General features: G+C 36.5%; 1 protein-coding gene across 1 annotated transcript in view; it reads left to right on the top strand.

Annotated features, from left to right (window-relative positions):
- Positions 1 to 27,819, top strand: part of RpL17 (ribosomal protein L17) — an 86,933-nt gene that overhangs the window by 38,482 nt on the left and 20,632 nt on the right. The window contains exon 4 of the mRNA XM_090368559.1: positions 19,620 to 19,754. Within this exon, the coding sequence (XP_090224685.1) occupies positions 19,620 to 19,754 (135 nt within the window). The remainder of the gene's footprint in view (positions 1 to 19,619; positions 19,755 to 27,819) is intronic.

The raw sequence follows: 27,819 nt of genomic DNA on the forward strand, positions 1-27,819 counted from the left end.
TAATTGAAGCTTGATTAAGTTGTTAATCTTTTTAAATTGTATAGCATCCCTAAACAAGGAAATCCATTCTGCATTTAAAAATCAGGGATACCACCAGGACTGTGGCCCCAGGTGCCAAATGATTTATTAGTGACTTAGCAATTCCAGAAATATAGTAAATATACCACTTCATTTAGTTTCAATCTTTAACCATCTCTTTATCAAAAGAGCCTTTCAAGGAGTAAATTAAGGCACATGAAGGAAACTCATTTCTTTTTCTTTCTTATTCTAATATTGCTAATCTATCTTATCCAAAGTAGCCACTTGGTCACTAAATGGCACTGCCCTTGCATCCATGTGGTGTGGCTGGAAACCTGGGAGCAGGAAATAACTCGCACATGGCCAAAAGATCGAATGTGAGTGGTAAAATTGCTATTCCCACGGGGCTTCAAGAATATACCCCATGTAACCTGCATACAGGCACTTAGGAGAACAGCAAAGCAAAAAGACATGTTGGTATGGATCTACCAACTATCCAAACATACCATGAGTTCATGTGACAGGAGATGCACACATTAGGACGAATGTCTCCTTTGTCCAGACAATATAGCAGGGTTATTAGGATCCCCAAGTCATTTCCGATTCCTTGGAACTGAGTACGTAGTAGTGGAAAGAGCAAACTCCATACACTCAGAGAAGTTGTTAGCAACAACGCTTTTTGGAAGTACAGCAGTAATTATAGCACCCCACAATATCTTAAGCTCCTCCTGAGGAGTGATCTGAATAGCACCTCTTGAATGTTTCTGAGAAAGTGATAACAGAAGAACTGAAAAATCAAGGAGTGGCAGATGAAGAGAATTAATATCCAAGAGATGGAAATTTAATACTAGCAGGAAATCTTGTTAATTTAATGTATCAAACCTCCTACAACAGTCAAAGCAGGATACTTGAACTGCTAAATGAGTGCATACCAAATACACTGCAGTGCTTTAAATGCCAGAAGTTTGGGCACTTGCAAAAGGCTTTTAATAACATCCATCTGTGCAAAATGTACTTCTAAAGACCATGAGGCTGATTGCTACATCAGCACCTTGAAATTCACAAATTGTAAGGGCAAAATGCCCACCTTACTCAAGAACATCTAAATATTACACGCAAGGAACTAATTCAGAAATACAACACACCAAAAAATGCAGAGAATAATACAATCAACATGTCCTATGAACATGCAAATATATGCCCAAGCATTGATCAAATATAAATTGTTAGAAGTTCAAACTGAAATTTCCATATCACCAAATGGTTCAATTTCAGCATAGGTGAATAAAGCTGAAAACAGGATTATTTCCTCATAAAATAGATCAACCTATGAGCATCTATGACCAAACAGATGGATAGAGATTTTATCTTTTGATAAACACATGAAGAATTGGTTCTGGAAACCTTCACAGAAGAAGTGGACATGGATCAACCTTTCTTACTGGAATTAAAAAAAAAAAAAAGCATACAAACACAAGACTACTTTACTTTGGAAGAAATCTAAAGTTGCTGCTATGAATAAAGGGATGGCTGATTGAGAAAAGTTTGAAATAATTTCTATGAGAACACATTTTCTCATAGAAAATGTGTTCAAAAATTCATATATTTTTTCTGGAACATTTTAGAATATGTGCAGAAGAAAGGTCAGGGTGTTTCTTGAAGGTTCTAGAAACTTTCTTGTGTGGGTGTGTGTTTCAGAGATTGAGTGGTGAACAAGTGTTTTAGTGACTTAGTGTTTTTAACAAAGTGTTGTGTGCATAATTGTAAATTGTGAATTAGAAATAAAAATCTACAATTTCTTGATTGTGTTCTTATGTGTGTGTACCTCAACTGTACATGAAATGTTGCATTCTTGCCGAAATAAACCTGATAGATTTTGCTGCATTTGCGGAAAAAGACAGTCAACTTATGCAAAAAGTCTATGAACTCTATTTTGGATGTAAGGTTGAAGATCAAGGTAAAGTGTGGGCTCCAAAGATTTCCTGTAGCTTACGTTCAAGGACTGGCTTGCTTTAGAGGTAGTCACAAATTGATGCATTTTGCTCTTCTGGTGATATGGTGGGAACCTTGAGACCACAAATGATTGTTATTTTCATGCCCAATTTAAGCATGAAGTAGAGTATTCCAACATACCTTCTGCTCTAAGGCCGGTTCCTCACAATGATACAATGCCAGTGCCAAAGCCACCAGAAACTTATGGACCTGACTCTGATTCAGAATCAGAAAAGGTGTCTCCAGAAGATGCAGAACCCAGGATGAGTACAGATCCAGACTTTCCAACTCTTGATACCACAAAGCCACATTTAAAGTCGCCCAGGCAGAATTGAATGATCTGGTCAGAGATTTGGACCTGTGCAAAACCAAGGCTCAATTACTAAGATCACAGATTCAGCAGTGGAACCTTCTTGAAAGAGGTGTCAAGGTATCTTTTATACAAAGAGGCAATCTAACATAACATAATGCAGTGTTTCTCAAACTTTTGCAGCACCAGAGTAAAATTGATTGGTAGCGATTTTACTCTAACATTGATTTGGTAGAGTACGCAGCAGGTAATAATATTATGCAAGAATAAAAGCAGAATCTTATGCAAGAATAAACTGCAAGATTTTGATAAACTTTCTAAGTATGATAATTAAGTAAGTTTCAATCAAACCGTTCAAAAATTTAAATGTTTTACAATTGCAATAACAGTTCGTGATAATATTATGCAAGAATAAAATGCAAGATTTTGATCAACATCAACCTTCTAAGTTGCGTAAGTAAGTTTCAATCAAACCGTTCAAAAATTTAAACGATTTTACTCTAGTGCCGTCATAGATGTTTTCACATAAACATCTTTTGTGCCTACTTGGAACGTACGCTGCTTTTTTTTTAAGTCACGGAACACTTCATCTCACAATATATTTATGGAGCACTTGCGAAACACAAGTTTAGTGGGAGCCAAAGAACTGTTTGCTAATATTTTATTACATATGATGCACTATGCATCAGGAGCATCTTCATGTCCAACACTTGTAAAGCCGAAATTCAAATAACTGTCATCATACTTTCATTTTGGTCTTTTATTAGTTGATTCCCGTTTTTTTTTTTTTTTTTTTTTCACTTCGGATTTTTGGGGAACAAAAGGTTACAATTGTTCATCCTCACTTTGAAGTGTGACAATATGTGTTTGTTTTCGTTGACCACAGTTGCAATACAAAAGTGGTGTACACTACAAATATGCAAAATTTATTTTTATTTCTTTAATTATTAAGATTTTTCACAGAACACTTGTTCACATCCCACAGAACACAGTTTAGGAAATGCTGACATAACGTATTACTCCATGGGTGGTGCTTTGGTTTATTATAACAATGTCCAGGAATTAATGAAAGAGTTACATCTGGAGCACATCCCTGAGGAGTGGAGTCTTTTCATCTGCTGTCACTTTGAAAGCAGTTTTACTCCATAATGGGCCGACCCGGCTAGCCAGGTGGGTAAAGTGCCTGCCTGGCAACCCAAAGGTCGCGGGTTTGAATCCCGCCTTGGGCTTGGATCAGAGTAAAATGCAAAAACTTTGGGAGGTGCATTATGGCCACAGAAGCTGATGTGCTAACGACTTAAAAAAAAAAACAAAAAACTCCATAATGGAAATAAATATTCATCTATACCATTGGCCTGTGTAGTTCATATAAAGGACACGTACGAGAACCTACAGATTCTTTTGGGAAAAAAATATATGCTATCAAGAATACACAAATGGAATATACAGTCGAACTTTCCTATAACAAATTCGTTAAGTCCAGCGAAAAAATTTGTTACAGAGAAATTTCGTTATACAGAGAATATCTTTTTTATTAGAAATTGTCTGATTTGAAAATGAATCTACATTTATTTTTAATTTGATAGTATGAATCAGAGCTGTAATACTCTATGTTCTACGTTGATAATAATATTAGTAAATTAATAAGAGGAGTTTACCTCAATATAGTACGTGGAACACTTCCGTATGATACCCTCCAGAAATAAAAACGAAAAAAATCGACAACTTACCGGTACATTAAAGTAAAATATAAATAATTAAATAATCAATTTAACACAATTCAAAATCAATTTAAAACAATTAAAATTCAAATTAACGCAATTAAAAGAATCTAACGAAAATATTCAAGACGATTTTTTCGTTATTTTCGTTAGATTCTTTTAATTGAGTTAATTTGAATTTTAATTGTTTTAAATTGATTTTGAAGTGTTAAATTGATTATTTAATTATTTATATTTTACTTTAATGTACTGGTAAGTTGTCGGTTTTTTTTGTTTTTTCCGTTTTAATTTCTGGAGGGTATCATACGGAAGTGTTCCACGTACTATATTGAGGTAAACTCCTCTTATTAATTTACTAATTTATTTTTAATGTATTTTATTTCAAAAACACTTATTTAAATTATGTTTACACAATTTTCGCTGGTGTCACAAATTTAAAAAAAAATCTGTAATTTTCGTTTGCAATTTGACAATTTGAAAATGTCTGATTTTCTTTGAAAATCAGACATTTTCTCCTCACATTTGTTGAGAGCATTAAAAACATCAGGACTGTAGACCAATACGAACCGTTTTAAAAGCGTGAATCATTTCTTTGCGAGTTGGCTTTTCTACGGGTTGTTCTGATGCGTCTTCAGCGTCATTGTTAATTTCTTTGTGATCATGGTCGCGTCTAACACACTGTTCAGCAGTATTTCATCTTCATTTGGATGTTCTGTTGTAGTCAGATCTTGATCTTCGTAAACATAACTATCCAGTGTTATTTCATTTTTGATGTTTCCAGACGATTCTAATATAATGTCCAAAAGTTTTTCAGTTGTTGAAAATGGCAGTTCATCTTGTTCGTCCAGTTGTTGTTCGACTTCTGTATTCAATGCAAATCCCGCTTTCGAAAAACAATTTTGAATAGTGTATTCAGTGACCTCGTTTGTCCAAACTTTTGCCAGTTCGAGATGAAATCTCTAAGGTTAATTGTAACCTCCAAGTTTCTATTTTCTGATAACGCATTGACAATCTTCATTATTATTCTCTTTCGATAATGAAATTTTAAAATTTTTAATAATGCTTTGGTCCATTGGCTGGAGTTTTGATGTTACGTTTGGTGGTAAAAACAAAATTTCACACTTAAGTTTGGCAGAAATACTGGTAGGATGTGCTGGAAAGTTGTCAGTTACCAACACTGTTTTCCTCTTTTCTTTTGTTATACGCTTGTCTAGTTTTAATATCCATTCTTCAAAAATATCACTTGTCATCCATGCTTTTTTATTAAAGGTGTAGTCCTTCTATTAAAGGTGTAGTAGATAAGACATTCCGGTTAATAACTCGGGAACCAAGCATTTCTGGAACTATGATGATATAAAATATTTTTATTGTATATGTATGAGAGGAACTCATTACTGAAGTTATGCCATGTATTTTTGAGACACTGTGTGTGTGTCTTTTTTTTTTTTTTTTTTTTAATTTTTTTTTTTCAACTACTTGTAATTATTGTAATTGATTTTTATCATTCTCATTACCTTTTTTCTCATTGCATCCTTGTTATAATTTTGAAATCTTATTAAATCATGAATAATAAATATTGTTTTGCATTAAATAATAATTTTTATTCTTGATAGCTTTCCTACAATTTACATGATCATTCACATGTATGTGTATCTTTTCATTCTTATCTGGGTTCTATATATGAAATTTTTTTTTTTTTTACTAGAAATTTAATTTTTGACTTCCTTCCTTTCCCTTTAAAATTGGTGGGTGTTACAACAATATGTTTGCTATATTGGAATCAGTAATCAGATCTACAGGAATCACCCTGAATTTCAATAGGGAGTGAAAAAAATGGGTGTCCCCTCCTCCAGCCAGTGTTATCTATTTGCTCTTCGTGGACTAATTTGTTAGTGGTGGAGTCCCCAGAGTTTGTGTGGTGGCCATAGTTGTTTTCTATATTTATTAATGATATTGATGAAGGCATATCAGGCTAAATGTCTTAAGTTTTCAGATGACTAAAAGGTTGGCAGGATGGTTGTCAGTAATCAAGGTATGCTACTTCGACAAGATCTAGACAAATTGGGCAGATGGGCGTGGAAATGGCAATTGAAGTTTAACACTGACAAATAAATGCAAGGTACTTCATATGGGGAGCAGAAATCTCCTATTAATGTACCAGCTGTGTGATACCACACTGAGGGCAGCAGAGATTGAAAAGGACTTGGGGATAATTGTGCAGTTAGATATGAATTTCTGTGAGTGGTCCACATCTTGAATACTGCATACAGGTCTGGAAGTCTCACTTAAGATGTGCATCTGTTGGAATTGATGCATAGAAGGCAGCTAGATTGGTGAGGCAAGCAGAATGGTGTCCTTACCAGCAAAGGCTGCGGTTTTTTGCAAATTGCAGCATCTGGAGACTAAGCACCTGTGAGATCTGATTGAAATGTTTAAGCTCTTAAGTGGATCGAGTAAGCTCAATGTACAGGGTGATCCAAAAGTCAGTAAAAAATTAAAGAATCGGTATTTCAGTGAATTTTTGACATATGGTAACGAGATTAGCGCAGAAATGCATAGGATTACATGTGTTTTTTCCGAAAGAATGTCAAAATTAGTCCCAAATATGTCCACTGGATGGTGCTGTACCATGAATGACGTGCAAATGTCTGCTATAAAGGCACTGCAAGAACAACAGCTAAGCAGTTTAGTGAATGTTTGGGAAAGAAAAAGAAAAAAAGCTAAGCAGTTATGTTATCATTACCGGATAAAGTACTGTTGGTGAAATGTTACCTTAACGCTGAATCTGCAACTGCAGCTTTGTGATCTTTCCGTCAGGGTATGCGATGTGGTAAAGGATCAATGACTGCTGCAGGACTAAGAAGATTAAGAAATTTGAGACTGATTCGTTACAAGATCGTCCACGAAGTGGAAGACCATCAATGTGTGCTACAACTGTGGCTGCAGTTGCGGAAGACATGGATACTCTAATAGCATCATCGTCACATGGAGAAGCAAGCTCTCGTGAAGTTTCACGTCGAACTGGCGTCCCACGTGGGAGTGTGGAGAGCACTAAGAGTAGTCCTCCGTAGATATCTGTACAAAATTCAACACCTTCAAGAACTTAAGCGTCCTGATTTTGCAAAGCAGGAAGCATTTGTGTTATGATTCTTTCAACGAATTGAAGAACGTCACAACTGGCTGTCAAATGTTTTGTGGACGGATGAAGCCCATTTCACTCAATGGCACTATACACACAATTGCAGAATAGAATTTTGGCGACAGAAAACCCTCGCTTACACGAAAACTCCATTGCATCAGTCAAAGGTAAGTGTAGTGTGGATTCACCTCTTTTGTTATAGGACCATTTGTCTTTCAGGAAATCAGTGGTTCTGGTTTTCAAACTGTCACAGGTCAGCGTTATGCTGACCTGTTATGAAACTGCATTATCCCTAGCCTGGGGAAAAGGCAAGCTTTGGATGTTGACATTCATGCAGGATGGAGCACCACCCCATATTGCTTCTCCTGTGAAACAACTGTTACTTTCAGCATGAATGGCCACCAAGATCTCCAGACATGACGCCTTGCAATTTTTGGTTATGGGGCTACCTGAAATTTACAGAGATCACTCAACGTCATTTGCAATGCTAAAAGACACTATAATGATTACCTCCAGTAATGCTCTTTCGTGCTGTCCATAACATTGTTACTCATCTTCAGGCAGTGCTGTTGTTGTTTTGGTTTTTAAGAGCATTAGCAACTAAGGCCATGTTGCTCCGGGATACGCGGTGGTCATTCCCTGACCTTTCCGTATCCTCTGTATTTGGTGGTGACGGGCTCGAGCCCCAGTCTAATCAAGAAGAGTGTGCTACACACTGCTGCTCCTTCCCACCTGGCTACGGAGGCGCCTTCAGGCAGTGCTAGGCCTTCGTTGTCGAGCACTGCCCGAAGTGCTCGACAATGAAGGCCACCACATTGAACATTTACTATAATGAGGTGCTTTGTGGTGTTGCAGATCAAGTGGCACCTGGTGGACATGTTTGGAAATATTTTTGACGTTCTTTCGGAAAAAAACCACATACTTTTATACATTTCTGTGCTAATCTCGTTACCATACATCAAATTCACTGAAATACCGATTCTTTAATTGTTTACTGACTTTTGGATCACCCTATAGATAAGATCCGTTCACTTGCTCAGATTATACACTGAGCAAGAAGAATGGGGAAAGTATTAATTCAAATTGAGGGAGGATGGTTGATTGGTATTCCAAATCTCTGTCTCGTGTTGTGGAGATGGGTGGTTTGAATAAATTTAAGGAAGAACTGGATAAACTGTGAAAGGAGATTGACTTGTTACATGACTGGCACATAACCATACATAGTAACTAAAACCGAGATTTTTTTTTTTTTTTTTTTTTTTATGGGCCATAGCTCTAAAATTCTAAGAAAATCAAGGATGCAAATCGAGGGTCAAAACTATACTAAAGGAATATTTAAATTCACACTTGCGTCACTTTGGTGGCAATTTAAATTTTCAAATTTTTATTTTTTCAGAATTTTTTTCATATGCTGATGTGGATATTGCTGGGTTAACTTTCTTTTCAGTTTATTTTTTGGGCAGGTTGTTAATTTCTACAGTAAAATCCTGTTTCAGTGAACATCTCAGGGGGCATATGAGTCATTTTATACCAAAATTTTCATTCTAATGAATGTTGCTGAGAATTATTTCCAGTGATTCATCATTTGTATAAATAAATTCTGCTTAACACTTGGTTTATGTCTGATGATAAGCACATTCTATACTGATACTGTATACATACATATATCTGCAGTTATGTACATTTGAACATCTGTGCACTAGATGGCGTCCTTGTAAACATTTTACACTTTTGATTCCTGTGATCAGCCCAGAGTATAAAGAAAATTTTATTTATGAGAATAGAAGCTAATGTACTTTACAAATTTTAAAGCAAAACTAAAACAATGGATTTGATTTTTTCCTTTAATTTTATTTTGGCATTTCACTCACATTGCCATTGTGGTTATGTGCCCTCAATTTTCTAGTTTTAGTGGAAAAAAAAATCTTTTTTGTTTGTTTTCAGTGTGTGCTTAGGATGACCAAGAACAAAGTGAGGGAACTGGTGTGTAACACAATGGAAGAAGTGGAACGACTTCTGCTTATTCGATTATGTCACTCAACTTCTTTCATAAGTTGACATTAATGTCAATTGGTGAAAAATGTATGCATCAAAATTAAGTCAACCTCGCAATAATTCAATGCATGATGAGGTCTTATAACAAGGCAAACCTATCTATCTATCCACTCCGTCTGTTAATAACTTGTCTAATTCTTCCCTAAATTTATTCAAACTATCCATTTCCACACTAGATGGAAGTTTTCCAAGACTCCGCTATCTATCACTGAGAACAAATTTTTGCACATCCATCTTGCAGCCATCGTCATTAAATTTGTGTAACCTTGTATGTACGTTGTTCGAGAAAAATTAAGGATCAAGTTCCTGTTTCCAAGCACTGTTATTTTTTAAACTGTGGCATTTCATTGTAAGAGTAACCATGTAGTACCATCTTGTTGCTCTTCTCTGTTTATGGTTCATTGTATCCATATCCTTCTTAAAATTAGGTTTAAACTGTTCAAGATGCAGCCAAACAATGGTTTGGCTGCATCTTAAGTACTGCATACAGGTCTGGAGTGTTATACATTGGTACAACACCTTTTTCCTGCTGGCAAAATTCCTGTATATCATTCCCAGAACCCCATGAGCTACTTAGCAGTCTGTGGGCACCAGTCAGAGAACTTTGTATTGGACTATATAGTCCTCAGGACTCATTCCCCCTCCACGACTTTGAGTGTGATTCTACTCAATTGGCATGTTATATTCTGAAATTACTATTTTCCATATGCATTACTTGCATTTATCATTGTTAAACTTCAATTGACACTTCTCAGCCCATCTGTGTAGTTTTTGTAGATCCTGCCATAGTTATCAATTACAGCAGGCCCTCGTTATAATGCCATTCTCTTTACGCTGATTCGCTATAATGCTGTTCTTATATTATAACCTGTATCTGACTATAACGCTGTCACACATCACTATAATGCCCTTTTACAGATCGTATTTTTGGCATATTTAACGAAACCGTTTCAATTGATGGAGTCGATAGCTTGAAAATGCATAGCAAAACAGCATTAAAACATTTCCCATGCCGACTTTAGAAATTTTCCCACTCTCAGTGAAATTTTCTCACATGCTAATTTAATTGCAGTACAGTGACTTGTTACATAGTTCCGAGATTAACATTTAAAAAATGATCAAGTATATTGTTTGTAATATTTGCGTTATATGCATTTACCCGACGTCTAGTCATCACTCAGTACAGTATTAGACATCGTGCGTAAAAAAAAAAAAAAAAAAGGTAAAGTGCAGCCATTATCAACCCACTGCAAGATGGAAGCCTCCTCAACAATTCATGCTGAGGGAAATGGACCATAATCTGCCACGCTGGTCCAGTGCAGGTTGGCAGATCGACCATATTCAGCAGTCAGGGGCTTGAACCCTGGTCTACTCAAAGAGCGTGTGCTACTGCACTCCCACTCCTGACCACTCTGCTACGGAGGCCTTCTTGCGTAACGGACAGTTTACTCAAACATTGTATCATAATTAATGCAACCAACGCAGTTACATTTTCGAAGAGTTAATAATGGTGGATAAGAATGAAAGAGCAACAATGTCTGGATGCAGTACGAAGACTATAAATATAAGAAAGACTGAATTTGAAAATTAAATTAGATGTTTTTAAGCAAATCGATTCTGGTCAATGACAAGCAGATGTGTGCCATAATTTAGGACTGGCAAGTTTAACTGTAAGAGCAATTATAAAAAATAAAGAATTAATTTTAACAGCAGGAAAGACAGCTATTCCACTTCAAGCAACTAGGGCTAGGCCGGCTATTACGATTGAAATGGAGATACTTTTTAGAGAATTAATTTCATTGAAGATAATATCCAGTGCAGAATTCAGTTAAGTTAAATATTATAAAAAGAGAGGGAGAGTAGCCTATATGATGATCTGAAGAAAACTCACCTAAAAAAAATGCGGAAATACTTAAAACTAGTAAGGGCTGCTTGAATAGAACAGGGAGAAGCCGCAAGTGCAGATCAAGGAGCCGAAACTTTCAAAAAAGAACTTGTTAAAAATTATTGAAGAGGGATATTATGCGTTATACATCTCAACAAGATTTTAACATAGATGAAGCGAGACTTTTTTGGAAACGAATGCCTAAAAGAAGTTTTATATTGATGTTGTTATTTGGTTTTTAGGAGCATTAGCTGTTATTTGGTTTTTAGGAGCATTAGCAACTAAGGCCATATTGCTCTGGGATATGCGGTGGTCATTCCCTGACCTTTCTGCATCCTCCGTATTTGGTGGTGACGGGCTCGAACCCCGGTCTAATCAAGAAGCGTGTGCTACGCACTACTGCTCCTTCCCACCTGGCTACGGAGGCGCCTAGTTTTATATTGAAAGAAGAAGAAAAACATGCCAGGTTTCAAAGCAGTGAAGGATCAGTTGACTATTGTTGGGTGGTAATGCTGTGGGAATTTAAAATTAAAACCTCTTTTAGTTTACCATGAAGAGGGCCAAATTACAACCCAAAATCTACACATTTTTTATGATTAAATTCAATTAAATCAATTTAGATAATTAAATTCATGATTTTAATTGGAATTTTAATTTTGATATGTAAGTAGTTACCACATACCACATTTGTACATATTTGTACAAATGTGGTATGTGGTATGATACCACATTTGTACATATAAAATTTTCTGCATTACATACATATATATTTATATATGTATGTAATGCAGAAAATTTTATATGTACAAATATTTGAATATTAAATATTTTGACCGACATTTGTGCATCTTTTCACTACTGTTTACTATTGATTAGGAAATGTCCTATGGCACCGACTGCAACTCACAAATATATATGTTACCTCATGGGAATGCGGCGCTCTCTTAGTGCAGATTCACTTAGTGCTCTGTTTTTCTGGAACGAATTATCAGCGTTAAGCAGGGGTCACCCATACAGTTATTACAGAATTTAAGGGAATTCTAATTTGTTGTCTAGAAACAAATTAGACAAACATTCTATCTGTCAGGATTAAAGGTGTAGATCGATTTAATTTCATCCAATTAATGACTTTCTACCTACCACATTTCAAGATTACTCCCCCCCCCCTCATTCTTTAATTTGGTTCTGATGGTGGATCCTGCTAAATCAGAGTGTTTCATTGGTTTGGCTGGCTCCCAAATTCAGTCACCATGTCCGATTACGCCTCTGTTTGAATGTCGCTTTTTATCTTTTTCACTTTATTAGCCCTTGTTGATTCACCTGAATGGTTTGAGGCCATTTTAAATTGAAGAGAAATTGTAATCTACAGAAGTTCATTCTGTTTGCCCGAAATGCTATTCCAGTGGAATGAAGTGCAACTCTAGGGAACGTTATCAAAAAAATTAAAAATGATTTGGCGAACAAGCACTGATTAAACCATGCTATATCATAAAGGACTAATTTTTGACTCTAAACAAAGAAAAAAGAGGACATAAGAAAATTTAATACAAGGAAAGTAGAACAAGCATTAAAGGAAAACAAAGGATTTAAATCAGTAGCCATAAGCAGTAATACAGAAATGATACTAAAACTGAAGAATAGCAATGGTGTACTTATAAATAGCAGAGAAGGCATAATACAAATAGCAGAAGACTACAATAAGACTACTACTATGTGCCAGCAGTGGGGAAGATGGATCGCAAATTAGCAACACATACGACATGCCCGATATTCTTCCTGATGAGGTAGAACATGCATTGAAGAAAATGAAGAATCAGAAAGCCCTGGGGGAAGATGAAGTTACTCTAGAGTTGTTAAAATTGAGAAGAGACATAACACAAAAACTGGTAAGGCTCTTAACAAAGTGCATTAGAAAAGGTGTGATGCCTAAAGAGTGGAATAATGCAATCATAGTTTTGCTGCATAAGAAAGGAGATAAATCAGAAATTGGAAATAGACCAATTAGATTGTTATCCCACATCTACAAGTTGTTCACAAGGGTCATTACTAACAGATTAGAAAGAATATTTGATGAGAATCAACCGAAAGAGCAAGCTGGCTTTAGAACATGATTCGCAACTATGGATCACCTTCACTTAATATCACAGCGCTAATGGAGAAAGCAAATGAATAAAAAACACCATTATGCTTGGCATTTGTGGATTATGAAATGGCATTTGACACCATACAGCATAAGGCAATGTTTCGAGCACTGGAAAGACAAGGCATAGATACCCCATATATTATGATTTTGAAGAAAATACATAAGAATGCTACCTCCTTTATTAGACCAGACAAAGACAGTAGTAAATTTAAAACTGAGAAAGGAGTCGATGTGAATGTAGAGTACCTAAACCATTTACAATTTGCAGATGACATTGTGGTCATAAGCTATGATCCCAAAGAATTAGAGAAAAATCTTAATCAGTTATGCAGAGTTAGTAAGGATTTTGGACTAAAGATGAATATGGCAAAAACAAAAGTAATGATGAACAAGTATGCCACAGAAAGGGATATAATGATTGAAAAGGCAGAGTCATATACTTATCTGGGACAAGTCATTAGCTGTGTTAATGATAAATGGCTGAAAGCAGAGAGAAGAATAAATTTTGGATGGATAGCATTCAGGAAATATAGTCACATACCAAGGAGCAATATCTCAATTTGCCTGAAACATAAAATAGTAAACCAATGTATACTCCCCACCATGACTTATGGAAGTGAAACTTGGGAACTCACCAAAAGAATGGAAGAGAAGCTGAGAACTGCACAGCGAAGAATGGAACGAATTATATTGGGAATCAGACTGTTAGATAAGAAGAGAAATAGATGGATTAGGCAGCAAACTCAAGTAAAGGACATTCTTATCAAAACTAAAGAACTAAAGTGGTCTTGGGCAAGACATGTAGCCTGAAGACAAGATGACAGATGGACTAAGAAAATAACAACGGTACCCAAGAGGAGCTAGAAGACAATGGAGATGGACAGATGAAATTCTTGAGTTTGTTGGTAGTAAGTGGATGGTCACTGCACAAAACAGAAGGAACTGGAAAGTTGCTGGAGAGGTCTTCATCCTGCAGTGGATTGAAAATGGATGATGATGACGACGAAACAAACTGAAAGATTAGTGTTACGATTATTAGAAGAGTGAAAGAGATCGTCTTTATGGGATTCAAACTATTTTGTGTCCTAACTTTCTTAAGAATTTAATCAAAGTTTGTTTCAACATCAGTGACTAGTAATTGTAGTGGTAGTAGAGGCATGTGATACATGAAATCAAGCTTATGTAGCATCAGCCAAAAAAAAAAAAAAAAATCACACAACCATTTCCTCCTTGAATTTATTTAATTCAAGGAGGAAATGGACTTCCACAATGATAGATGAGTTTGTTCCCAGCAATCAGCTGTCTGCTGACTAAAGGCAAATTTTGCAGATCTATTCTACAACTGTCTTTCCTCAATTTGAATTTATGCCCCCCACCCCCCATTGTAATCTGAGCAAGAGGAAGAATCCCATCGCCATTGAGCCTGCTCAAGCCATTTAAGGCCTTGTACACCTCGATCAGATCACTTCGCAGGTGCCTAGTCTCCAGACACTGCAGTTTGCAGCACTTAAAGCCTTTCTTGGTAAGGGCTTTAAGAGATTTCTCGTCACCAATCTTGTTGCCCTTCTCTGTACTTGTTCAAGCAACTCTACATCCTTCCTAAAATGATGCCTCCACACCTTTATGCAGTAATCAAGGCATGGCCAGACCATTTCCTTATACAAAGGGACAATACCCCATGAATTGTTCTGGCAGCTTGGCTGCACTGCTCAGAAAACTTCATATCTGACTGCACAATTACTCCCAGGTCTTTTTCATTTTCTACCACCCTAAGTGTAGTACCACACAATTTGTACTTTTCTCTGGGGTTACTTTTACCTATAAGCAGTGCTTTGCGATGTTAAACTTCAGTTGCCACTTCTCAGCCCATCTGCCCAACTTTTTTAGATCCTGTTGCAGTAGCACACTATCATTAACAATCCTGCCAACCTTTGTATCCTCTGCAAACTTGGACATCAAGCCTGATATATACCTTCATCAATATCATTGATAAATATACAAAACAACAATGGGCCCAACACAGAACCCTGGGGGACTCCACTAATAACATTAATCCACTGAGAGCAGCGTCCATTGATTACCACCCTGTCTTCTCCCACTCAACCACACTTTATCCATTGTGTCATCTTGTCCTTAATATCATACTGCACCAATTTGTACAGTAGTTTTTCCATGTGCAACAGTATCAAAAGCTTTCCTGAAATCCAAGTATATGATACCAAAATTATTTTTTGCATCCAGTTCCTTTATTACCACATCATAGTCCGATCAAATTTGTCAGACAAGATTTTTCCTTAACAAACCCATGCTGCATCTGAATTATTGTTGCAGGCTAGTCTAGATGATCTTGCAATGCTTCTTTAACCAGTGACTATTATTTTTCCCGGAACAGACGTGTAACTAACAGGTCTGTAATTACTTGTCACCCTTTGTGATTTCTCATTCACTTTGCTCTCAATTATTACAAAATTATTAAGCTCCCTGTTAGAGTTTAATAAGCTTCTGTCCTCCACATTCCTACAGAAATTGTGTGTGAATATAGATGCAAAATACTCATTTAGTTTGTCAGCTATCTGAGTAAAATCATCAACAGTCAAACCATTGATATCATGTGGCCTAAACTGATTCATACCCTTCCTTCTAGAGTTTATATAAGTAAAGAAGTACTTGCTGTTTTTCTTAGCATCCTTTGCCAAATATTTCTCTTCTGCCTTCTCTTGCCTAACTTCCTTTGTGACTTGATTAAAGACTAGCTTATATCTGACATCCATTCAGGCCTAAACCATGAACAGTATTTCTTAATTGGTATGAAAATTGGTCCCACTGTATAGAATTTAAAAACTGTCTGAGAACATTGCAATCAGCTTTACAAAAGTAAAAACCCTTCCCTTTACCCCTGATGGTACTTAGGTTTTTTTTTAAGTAAATCCTAGTACACTATGATGACTGCCACCTAGTGGTACCTTTCTCTGCAAATTCTTAATGCAAGAATAATCACTGCTGATAACTAGACCAAGAGTATTACTCTCTCGAACATGCTGCTGCAGAAAACCATCGCCCGATAAATCCACAAAAGTTTTGGTAATGTGCAAGTCACCAATCTATAAGTTCCAGTCAGTATCTGGAAGTTAAGATTCTCCCTATTATACGACATTCTGATTTACTGGCTCTCTATTTCTCTGTACAATTGTTCATTGTACACATTACAGTTGTTAGGCCTATAACACACTCCTACTCACAACTTTTCTTTTCCAGTGCTTATGTCACACCAAACTGTCACATTGTACTGTCCATTAATGTTAACTGGGTGCACTTCCATAGATTTTTTTTTTTTCCTTAACTAACAACATAACTCCTCCTCCCTTCCTATCCTTTCTGTACACATTGTATTCTCCAAATTCCAATTCTGCACTGCTTATATCTGTGTGACACTACGTCCCTGATATCCCAAGAATTTCTGCCTTTGATGTCTTGACCAGTACTCTAAATTCATCAAATTTGTTTACTATACTCCTAACATTGGGGTACATGCAAGTATATATGCACTTGTTCTTACTCATCCTAACACAGCCGAGTGGGTAAAGTACCTGCCCGGCAACCCAAAGGTCGCGGGTTCGATTCCCGCCTCGGGCTTGGATCAAAGTACTGCAAAAACCTTGGAAGGTGCAATATGGCCACAGAAGCCGATGCGCCAACAACTACCAAATCAAAAAAAAAAAAAAAAAATCCTAACACAGCCCATGTATTTATTTGTTCCATGATGACACCCTCCAATCTCTGAAATCCCAGCACCCCACCCTCCAGGCCACTGCTCATTCTAATAGAAGCAGTGCAAGAATCTATCACCCCCAAGCTAGCATTTTTCTGATCCATCTAACACTGCCTCGATAGCATCAGCAAACACTCTTGCACCCTTTCTATCTAAGTATATCCCATCCCTGTAGAAGCACTCTCTCCTGTTAACAAGTACAGACCAGGTGGAAAAAAATTCTACCCCTTGAGCTCTGCACAATCTTTCCAGGGCTGAATTGATCAACAGGGATTTCATCATATACTCCCTCCTATCGTGTCTGGGCAGAATTGCAGACACTTTCAAATTCAACCCTAATTCACGGCTTTTTTTTCAACAGTGACCTGTACTTGTTAAGTAATTCCGCCGGTCTCCTACTCTTAATATCATTAGTGCCAACATGTACAACTATATCACCTTTTGTGCCCTTAAAAGATGATATCCACTCTACAGCATCATCAACCTTTGCCCCATGGCAGACATACCCTGGTCCTGTTCCACCTATCCTTTTTACAAAGCATGTTCCCTGTTTCCCTAACAATAGTCGCCAACAACTATTAGTTCCTGTGGGACGAGCGCATTCTGCCTTGGGGGCTGCCGCTATGTTGTGTGATGACCAAGTGCGAGCTCTGGCATTGATGTAGGCAGCTGAGAGCTTGATGGGCCCCTCAATTTAGATCCTTTGAGGGCATCCACCCTGTCCTTCAAGCTCTTATATAGGCCCATAACAACGCTGAGTTGTCGCCTGATTTCGTTACACTCTTTGCATCCCGCACACACAAAGACATCCCCCATGGCAATATCATGTCCCATACCCGATTGCTCTACAAACATCATGCAAGCAGTGCATTTTAAAAGGCTGTGATTCAGAGGGCAACTTCCCCCCTCAGTTCTCCTCTGAGCCACAGCACTCCACAATGCACTGCACTTTCATCATATGTTTGGTTATAAGACTTGGTTTTGAATGCCTTTGCGATATTTTTCTAAAGCACATTTCTGGACTACCATAAAAAGATAAATAGAATTTGCAGTTTCTGGTTTATTGGGCTTTTCTGTTAGTGCAATCTATTATAAAAGGGTAATAAAGTTAATCTCATTGCATTTGTGATAATACCAATAGCTGGAATTCCCTGGGTTTTTATGTTATGGAGAAATGTGTTTCCAATTCAGTGGGTTTTTATGTTATGGTGAAATGTGTTTCCTCCTTCACTGGAATCTTCAATCATATAAAAACATTTTCAGAATCTTCTCTTCATTCCTATTTTTCAAGCTTCATAAACTCTCTTCTGTGTGTGTGTGTGTGTGTCTTGCAATTTGTGCATGTGGTGTCCTTTGTTATTTGATTGCTTATCTTTTTTACTATTTTAAATTTTTACAACCCCTGCCCCTTCAAAAAGTCAACTGAAATAACGCTTAGTATTTACATATTATTCCATTTACGCAAACTTATTTATTTTTATTTTGCTAACCTGTGGAAAATATTCTTCCGATTTTCACGTATCATTTTTTTTTTAAATTGGTAAAGTAATGAGGTGTAAATTTGTGCTTTATATCTTTACTTTTATAGCCTGTGGATAATATTCCTCCTATTTTTGCTTATTAGAATTGCCATTTAATAGAATTAAAATTCAATTCACAAACATGATCACATCAACAGACGCTTGCTACATATTGTATAGTGAAATTATTATGGAGAGCCCATCGTAAAGTGATTTGATTGTACAATGAACCAATTGTAAAGGGGGGGGGTCCACTGTATATGGTTGGAATTAAATGACATCAGAATTAAGAGCCAACAGAACACGTGTCTAAAGTTTGTCATTCCACTTTCTTAAGTGATGCTGAAACCAGAGAAATATAACAGATACATTATATATGTACACAAGGGAGACAGCACAGGCTATAAAGAGGATGCCACTTCATAGAGCTCAGCAATATCGGAAGAATGTCATTGCAAAAAAAGAAATTGTTCCATTTTGTAGATTCAATGGAGGAGTGGAAAGAAAAGCACAGGTATTAATGGCTTAATGTTACTTATGTTCTTAACATTCCTTTCTCACTTGATTCATTTAGATGAGAAAGGAATGTTGAGCTGGAACAGTAGCGTGCATTTTTGCCATCCTCGATAAAGCTGTACAGCGAACTGTGACGCAATGCCGAAGCGTTCACAGTCCATCGTAAACATAACTACTTAAAATAACAAATGAATGGAGTATCGTGTTTCATCAGTGCTAGGCTAGTTAGGGCATGGGTGAAAAAAATAACTGAAGAGGCATTTTAAAAAATGCATACTTGATGTTACGTAAATATATCCAGCAAATAGTAAATATTGCTTTCTTTTATAAACATACTTCTTTTTGAAAACTAGGTAACGGACTGAAGGGTGATTTAACTGTCTGAAAGAGAACAGTTGCTGAACTCACAAATATATATATTGTACTACTTCATGAAAAAAGGTATTGTTAGGAATAGTCTTTTATATATTTACTTATTTAAATAAATGCTTAAAATATTTTAAATATAAGTGTAAGTAGAATTTTTTAATATATATATTATGCACATATAGAACACAAGGGAGACAGCCCAGGCTATAAAGAGGATGCCACTTCGTAGAGCTCAGCGATATCTAAAGAATGTCATTGCAAAAAAAGAAATTGTTCCATTTCGTAGATTCAATGGAGGAGTAGGAAGAAAAGCACAGGTATTAATGGCTTAATGTTGCTTATGTACTTAACATTCCTTTCTCACTTGATTCGTTTAGATGAGAAAGGAATGTTAAGCTGTTTTCTGAATTATTTCTCTGTTAGTAATATTTGTATCTCATAGCTTGTTGAGAATTTTAAGGTTCATGGGCCAGAAAGAAAAGAAATATTGGAAATTATGAATTCTTAATTAAAAAATGCACACTTGTATTGTTGAATTATGGTTTTTGCCTGCAGACCCTGCCATTAAAAGAATTTAAAATAGCCTAAATATTTTCACCAGTACCAGCAAAGCTGGTGCAGATAAAAACAAAAGCAATGATAACATAGCATCAGTAATACATTTGAGTTGTATTCATTATCTGCATATGTTGACCATACTCAGTCATTTTAAAAACAAATGAAAATGCTTGCAAATAAAAAAAAAATTTTATTTTGTGTGTCGTGAGAGCAAAATAAAAATTGTCATGAAAATAGCTGTCATCTTGCCAACCATGTTATGTATACGGTAAGTAATAAAATATTGTAACCACTGACCTGAATGTTAAACAATAAATTATATATATATAATGTATGCTAAAATTTTTAGCAATGTTTTTACAGAATGAAGGTAATTTCCATGTTCTATTGGTTATATTCATTCTAGCTGACCGGGCTAGCCGAGTGGGTAAAGTACCTGCCCGGCAACCCAAAGGTCGCGGGTTCGATTCCCGCCTCGGGCTTGGATCAAAGTACTGCAAAAAACCTTGGGAGGTGCAATATGGCCACAGAAGCCGATGTGCCAACAACTACCAAATCAAAAAAAAAATAAAAAAAAAAAAAAAATATTCATTCTACTATTTCAGTTAATTTGAGTACCTCTATAATATGCCTTTTGCTTTCTGCTTGCTAACTCTAAATTTTCTACTTAAATCTTTTTAGAGTAATTCGAAGGAAATTGAGGTGCTATTGCTATTCTTACTTGTTCTTCTTTTTGCCTTAATTTGGCAACAGCCTTTCTTTTTAACTAATTATTTTTCACTAGTAAAAATAGCCATATGTAATTTATCATTAGCACTCACTTTCTTTATTTTTGATTCACTGCTATCTGTGGGGCTAGCAGTTATTCTGCCAGATTGCTGCTAAATTTAATATATTGTGGCTATAATTTGAGCATTTGGACCTTGGGAAACAGAAATGGATAGTTCTAGCCAATTATTGACAGGATGTATTGAGTGGTGCTAGCCTCATCAACGTATCATTTTAATGTATCCTTTTATCAGTCATTTGCTTCTTCATTTTATTTTTACCTTTATTGTATTTCATTTATTATTATATTATTTTATTGTATATGTTTATAAGGTATAACACTGAAGGTTACTTATGGCACAATAGGCATACTTTAACTCTGATTACCTATATTCTTATTAAATTTCATGTGGCCTTTTGGTTCTCTTGGTATACTGTTCAGTAAATACTGTAACTAGCGTGCACACACACACACACACACACACAGTTTCTGGGTTTAAGAGTTGTTTTTTTTTTTTTCTCAAGTATCAACAAATTCAAAAATATGAACATTAATTGCAAAAAATTAATGTTAAACATTCATAAATACTGCATTTCAAACCACGCTCATAGCTATACAATACAGTGTGTACCTCCCTTGTGATATTAATCCATTCCAGAGACACCATCGTGTCATGAAAATATCACAATGTGAACACTTTCTTTTTTTTTTTTTCAACACCTTCGAAGTTGAAATTTTTGGTGTATTACTAAGCTATTTATCTCTCTAAAAGGTCATTTTTGTAAAGAAATTTGTATTAGTTACCAATTCAAATCATTAAAATGCACTACACTTTCATCATTATCATATGTTCCGGTATAAGAATCAATTTTGAATACCTTTGTGATGATTTTTTTCTAAAGCACTTTTCTGGAGGTCACTACCATAAACCAATTTGCACTTTCCAGTTTATTGAGCTTTTCTGTTAGTGCAATCAATTATAAACGGGTGGTAAACTTGGTGGTATTGCACTTCCAAAAATTCCAATAGCTGGGATTGTGTGGGTTTTTACGTTAATATGGTGAAATGTGTTTCCCCTTCACTGAAATCTTCATATAAAAAAAAATAAAATTTCAGAATTTTCTCTTCATTCCAAGACTTGAGTTTCGCCTCACTTTGTGCCTGAAGTAAAAACAATATTGTGAAGATAAAAGTATTCCTTTTCGGGTGATTCTGATTTTAGATAATGCACCTGGCCACACACCACTTTTGCAGTTAATGGATCAGAGCGTTATTTAAACGTTTCAAGCGCATTATCTTCAAAAGACATTTGACATGCCAATTAATGCAACGGGTGAGGAAGGAGGTCCGACTGTTAAAGAATTTTGGAAAAATTCCATATTTTAGATGCAATTAATATAATACAACAAACCTGTAATAAACTGTCCTCAGTTTATTGATAAGTTTGATGGATTTTAAGAACCAGCAAAGATCGTACAAAATGAAACAGAAGCAGATTGCTAACCAATTGCAGCTTGATGTTTTTTCAACTGATGTCACTGATCTGTTTCGAGCACACAATGGAGAGCTGCCAAATGACGACCTTTGAGATAGCAAAATATGAAGAAGCTGAGGTAGACGAAGATTTTCAACACATAGAAAAAGCAGTTGAGATTTTGATTCACAAGATTCAAATTTGGAGCATAATAGGAAAGTTCCTACCGATTTAAAAAATGCTTATGTCTGCTATCGTGAAATTTATAAAGAAAAGAGAAGACTACTATCTTGGAAACAGATGCTTGACACATTTCTGAAGATGACTCCTTGTGCCGAGACAACAGACCAACGATGAGTGATCAACAAGTGTACATTTAGACGATGATGATGAAGAATAAACAATCTTTAACATTTCTAAGTCAGAAATAATTTCCTTATTATTATAATCTGCTTGATTAGCTAATTTCATTGTTGAGAACGTAAACCCTGATTTAAGGAAAAAAATTCGTGCTTTACGAGCACACACGAGGAACAAATTAACTCGTAAAGTCAGAACCTATATATATAAGTTTGTATTAATATGTTGAATGGAGTGTGCATAAATGATGCGAAAGTTACCCAAAATGCCAGTAACTAGAAAGGTGAGGATAGTTGAAAAACAGAAGTATATATGAAAGGTGAAAGAATGTTAATATCCTAAAAGTTATGATGAATTAAGAAAACTATGGGCTAAATTACTTAGCCAATAGAAGGTTGGAGAACTGTAAAGAAAAATTAGTACAGCAAAATATCAATAATAAAATAGAAAATAGTAGTAGTAGTGGCATGTGATGCAAGAAAGCAAGTGTATGAGCATATGCAGCATCAGCCAAAAAAAAAAAAAAAAAAAATATCACACCATTCCCTCCAAATGCCTGTCTAGTTCCTCCTTAAATTTATTTAACCTATCAACTTCCACGACAGATGGAAGTTTGTTCCAGCAATTAACCATCCGCTGGCTAAAGGCAAATTTCCGCACATCTATTCTACATCTGTCTTTTCTTAATTTGAATTTATGCCCCCCTTAGGTTTGTAATCTGAACAAGTGGAAGGATCCCATCAGGTCAGATCACCATGCAGGTGCCTAGTCTCCAGCCACTGCAATTTGCAGAACTTAAGCCTCTCTTGGTAAGAGGATCCCTTCATCCCCTCACCAATCTTGTTGCCCTTCTCTGTACACACTCAAGCAAATCTACATCCTTCCTAAAATGAGGCCTCCAGCCCTGTATGCAGTACTTAAGGTGTGGCCTGACCATTGCCTTATATAGAGGGACAATCACCTACTTTTCCCTGCTAGCAAAATTCCTATATATCATTGACAAAACCCCATGACCTGCCCTAGCAGCCTGTCTGCATTGCTCAGAAAACTTCATATCTGACTGCACAATTACTCCCAGGTCTTTTTCATTTTCTACCACCTTAAGTGTAGTACCACACAGTTGGTACATTTCTCTGGAGTTACTTCTACCCATATGCAGTACTTTGCATTTGTCAAGGTTAAACATCAGTTGCCACTTCTTAGCCCATCTTCCCAAATTTTCTAGATCCTGTTGCAGTATCAAACTGCCATTAATAACGCTACCAACCTTTGTATCATCTGCAAACTTCGACACTAAACCTGATATATATACCTTCATCAATTTCATTGATAAATATACAAAACAACAGTGGACCCAACGGCGAAACCTGTGGGACTCCACTAATAACATTAGTCCACGAAGAGCAGCACCCATTGATTACCACCCTCTGTCTTCTCCCACTCAACCATCCTTTTATCCATTGTAGCATCTTACCCTTAATACCATTCTGCTCCAATTTGTACAACAGTCTTCCATGCGCAACAGTGTCAAAAGCTTTCCTGAAATCCAAATATATCAAAATTATTTTTTGCATGCAGTTCCCTTGTAACCACATCATAATATCCTATCAAATTTGTCAGACAAGACTTTTCTTTAACAAACCCATGCTGTGTCTTAATTATTGCCGCAGTCTTGTCTAGATGATCCTGCAATGCATCTTTAACCAGTGACTCCATTATTTTACCCAGAACAGAAGTTAAACTAACTGGTCTATAATTACAATTACTCGTCACCCTTCGACCCCCCTTTGTGAATTGGTGATACATTTGCACATCTCCAGTCCGTGGGAACCTCCCCTGAGTCCAAGGATGCTCTCAGAATTATGGCTAAGGGTTTGCTTAATTGCTTTGCAGCCTCCTTTAACATAACTGGATAAATCCCATCCACCACAGGTGCCTTTCTTATGTTTAACTTCAACAATTTCTCCTTCACTTTGCTCTCGGTTATTACAAAATCATTAAGCACCCTGCTACAATTTGATAACTTTCTGGCATTTTCAAACCTTAATAGCTCATGTGCGAATAGCAAACAAACTCATTCAGTTTGTTTGCTATCTGAGCAGGATCATCAACAGTCAAACCATTGATATCAAGTGGACCAATCAGATTCACCCTCCTTCCTTTTAGAGTTTATATAAGTAAAGAAATCCTTGCTGTTTTTCTTAGCATCCTTTGTCAAGGATTTCTCGTAATCTGCCTTTGCCTGCCTAATCAGAAGCCTATGGCAGATATAAGCTAGTCTGTAATCAGGTCACAAAGGTGACCTGATTACAGACTAGCTTATATCTGCCATAGGCTTCTGAGTCGCTTGATAATTTATATGCATCCCATGCATTTTTCTTCTCTGTCACGAGTCTCATTAGTTCATTTGATAACCACTTAGGCCAAAACCTTAAACAATATTTCTTAATAGGTATGAAACTTTTAGTAGCTTCCATGATTAATTTCTTGAATGCTTCTCACTTAGAATTTGCTGTTGGTAACATCATCAGTTGATCCCACTGTACAAAATTTAAAAACTGTCTGAGACCACTGTACTTGCCTTTACGGAAGCAAAAACCCTTTCCTTTACCCCTGATGGTAATTATATAACTTTAAGTAAATCCCACATCAGTACACTGATCACTGTCACCTAGTGATTCCTTTATCTGCAAATTCTTAATACACGAATGATTACTGCTGGTAACCAGATAGAGTATTACCCTCTCTGGTTGCCTCTCGAACATGCTGCCGCAGAAAACAATCATCCAATAAATCCACAAAAGTCTTACTAGTGTGTGAGTGACCAACCCACAAGTTCCAGTCAATATCTGGGAAGTTAAAATCCCTCCCATTATAAGACATTCTGATTTACTAGCCCACTCTATTTCTCTGTACAATTGTTCATTGTACTCATTCAAGTCATTAGGCCTATAACACACTCCTACTCTTATTTTTGCTTTCGCAGTGCTTATGTCACACCAAACTGACTCAACAGTGCACTGTTCATCTATATGAACTGAATGCACTTCGTTTGATTTTGTTTTTCTTAATTAACAGCATGACACCTCCAAGCTTTCATCAGATATGGGGGGGGGCATATTTATGTAATGGTCAAATATTTATTATTATATCGAGTTTTCTGACAAGGCTAGTGGGAGCTAGACGTGTTCAAAGCCGCTAAGTGGATTTTCTTATTTATTGTTTTTATATACTTTTGATTTAAATTTTGTAGTATAGCATTATTTTGTGATTTTCTGATTAATCTGGTGTATTTATTCTTTATTCGGCCTGGTAATTACATAAAAGTATCGGTAAAGGTATCAAATCCATGTGTTACAAGTTGCAGCTCCGCTGAGCGTTATTTAGCCGCTTTATTGACCAATGGTTACATCAAATTATTTTCTATAAGTAGCTTATAGACCTAGTCAGGATCGTTAGTTTATTCTGAATTGAGACAGCGAGATGTGGAAGGTAATTAATACTTAAGTGTCCGTAGATTTACCGTTCGTAACTTACCACCATTGTTATATCCCGAACTAGATAGCGTTAGTATAAAATAATTTATAATATAATATTGTCAGTTAATCAGTAAAATCTATTAATTTTGTTAAACTTCAATTTCAATTAAATTGTACTTTTAACTAAATACATATAATGACTTAGATTACAAACGTAACATAATGAATTAATACATAACTTGATACAGAAGTTATATAAATGAACTTGTAGATAATACTCGATACTGAAAAATATATATAGCGTTATAACTGTATTGGGATACGAGTTAGGGTTATAATTTTATACTGAAATTGAAATTTTATTAAAATTAAATTGAAATTTTATTAAAATTAAATTGAAATCACGACTCGGACAAGAGCAGCAAAGCAAAAAGCTCAAGCTAATGGGAGTGCTGTGGCTCAGAGGAGAACTGAGGGGGAAGTTGCCCTCTGAATCACAGCCTTTTAAAATGCACTGCTTGCATGATGTTTGTGGAGCAATCAGGTATGGGACATGATATTGCCCTGGGGGATGTCTTTGTGTGTGCACGATTCAAGGAGTGTAACGAAATCAGGCGACAACTCAGGGCCTATATGAGAGTTTGAAGGACAGGGTGGATGCCCTCGAAGAATCTAAATTGAGGAGCCTATCAGGCTCTCAGCTGCCCACATCAATGCCAGAGCTTGCACTTGGTCATCATGCAATACAGCGGCAGCCCCCAAGGCAGAATGCGCTCGTCCCACAGCAACTAGTAGTTGTTGGTGACTATTGTCAGGGAAACGGGGAACATGCTTTATAAAAAGGATAGGTGGAACAGGACCAGGGTATGTCTGCCAGGGGCAAAGGTTGATGACGTTGTAGAGTGGATATCATTTTTTAAGGGCACAAAAGGTGATATAGTAGTACATGTTGGCACTAATGATATTAAGAGTACGAGACCGGCAGAATTACTTAAGTACAGGTCACTGTTGAAAAAAAGACACGAATTAGGGTTGAATTTGATGGTGTCTGCAATTCTGCCCAGACACGATAGGAGGGGGAGTATGTGATGAGAGCTTTCTTGATCAATTCGGCCCTGGAAAGATTGTGCAAGGCTCAAGGGGTAAAATATTTTTCAGCCTGGTCTGTGGTCTGTACTTGCTAACAGGAGAGACTGCTTCTACAGGGATGGGATACACTTAAATAGAAAAGGTGCAAGAATATTTGCTGATGCTATCGAGGCAGTGTTAGGTGGGTCGGAAAACTGCTAGCCTGGGGGGGATACAAGGACTAATAGATTAACAGTAGCCACGGGTAGAGGTGAAAGTGATTCCTGCACTGCTTCTATTGGAATGAGCAGAAGCCTGGAAAACAAGATGCAGGATATTTCAGAGACTGCTGGGAGTCATTGCGGTACAAGCAAACACATGGGTTGTGTTAGGGTAGCTAAGAATAGGAACAGGTGCATGTACACTTGCGTGTACACCAATGCTAGGAGTTTGGTAAATAAATTTGTTGAATTTGAGGTATTGCTCACAACATCAAAGGCAGATATTGTTGGGATATCAGAGACGTGTGCCACACAGATAAAAGGAATGCATAACTGGAAATTGGGGAGTATAACATCTGCAGAAAGGATAGGAAGGGAGGAGGGGTTATTCTATTAGTTAAGAAACACACAAAATCTAAGGAAGTGAAGCCAGTCGACATCGCTGGACAGTGC

Source organism: Mastigoproctus giganteus, chromosome 2, assembly GCF_048544385.1.
Source record: "Mastigoproctus giganteus isolate SK-2022 chromosome 2, ASM4854438v1, whole genome shotgun sequence".
In the NCBI taxonomy this organism is placed as follows: domain Eukaryota; kingdom Metazoa; phylum Arthropoda; class Arachnida; order Uropygi; family Thelyphonidae; genus Mastigoproctus; species Mastigoproctus giganteus.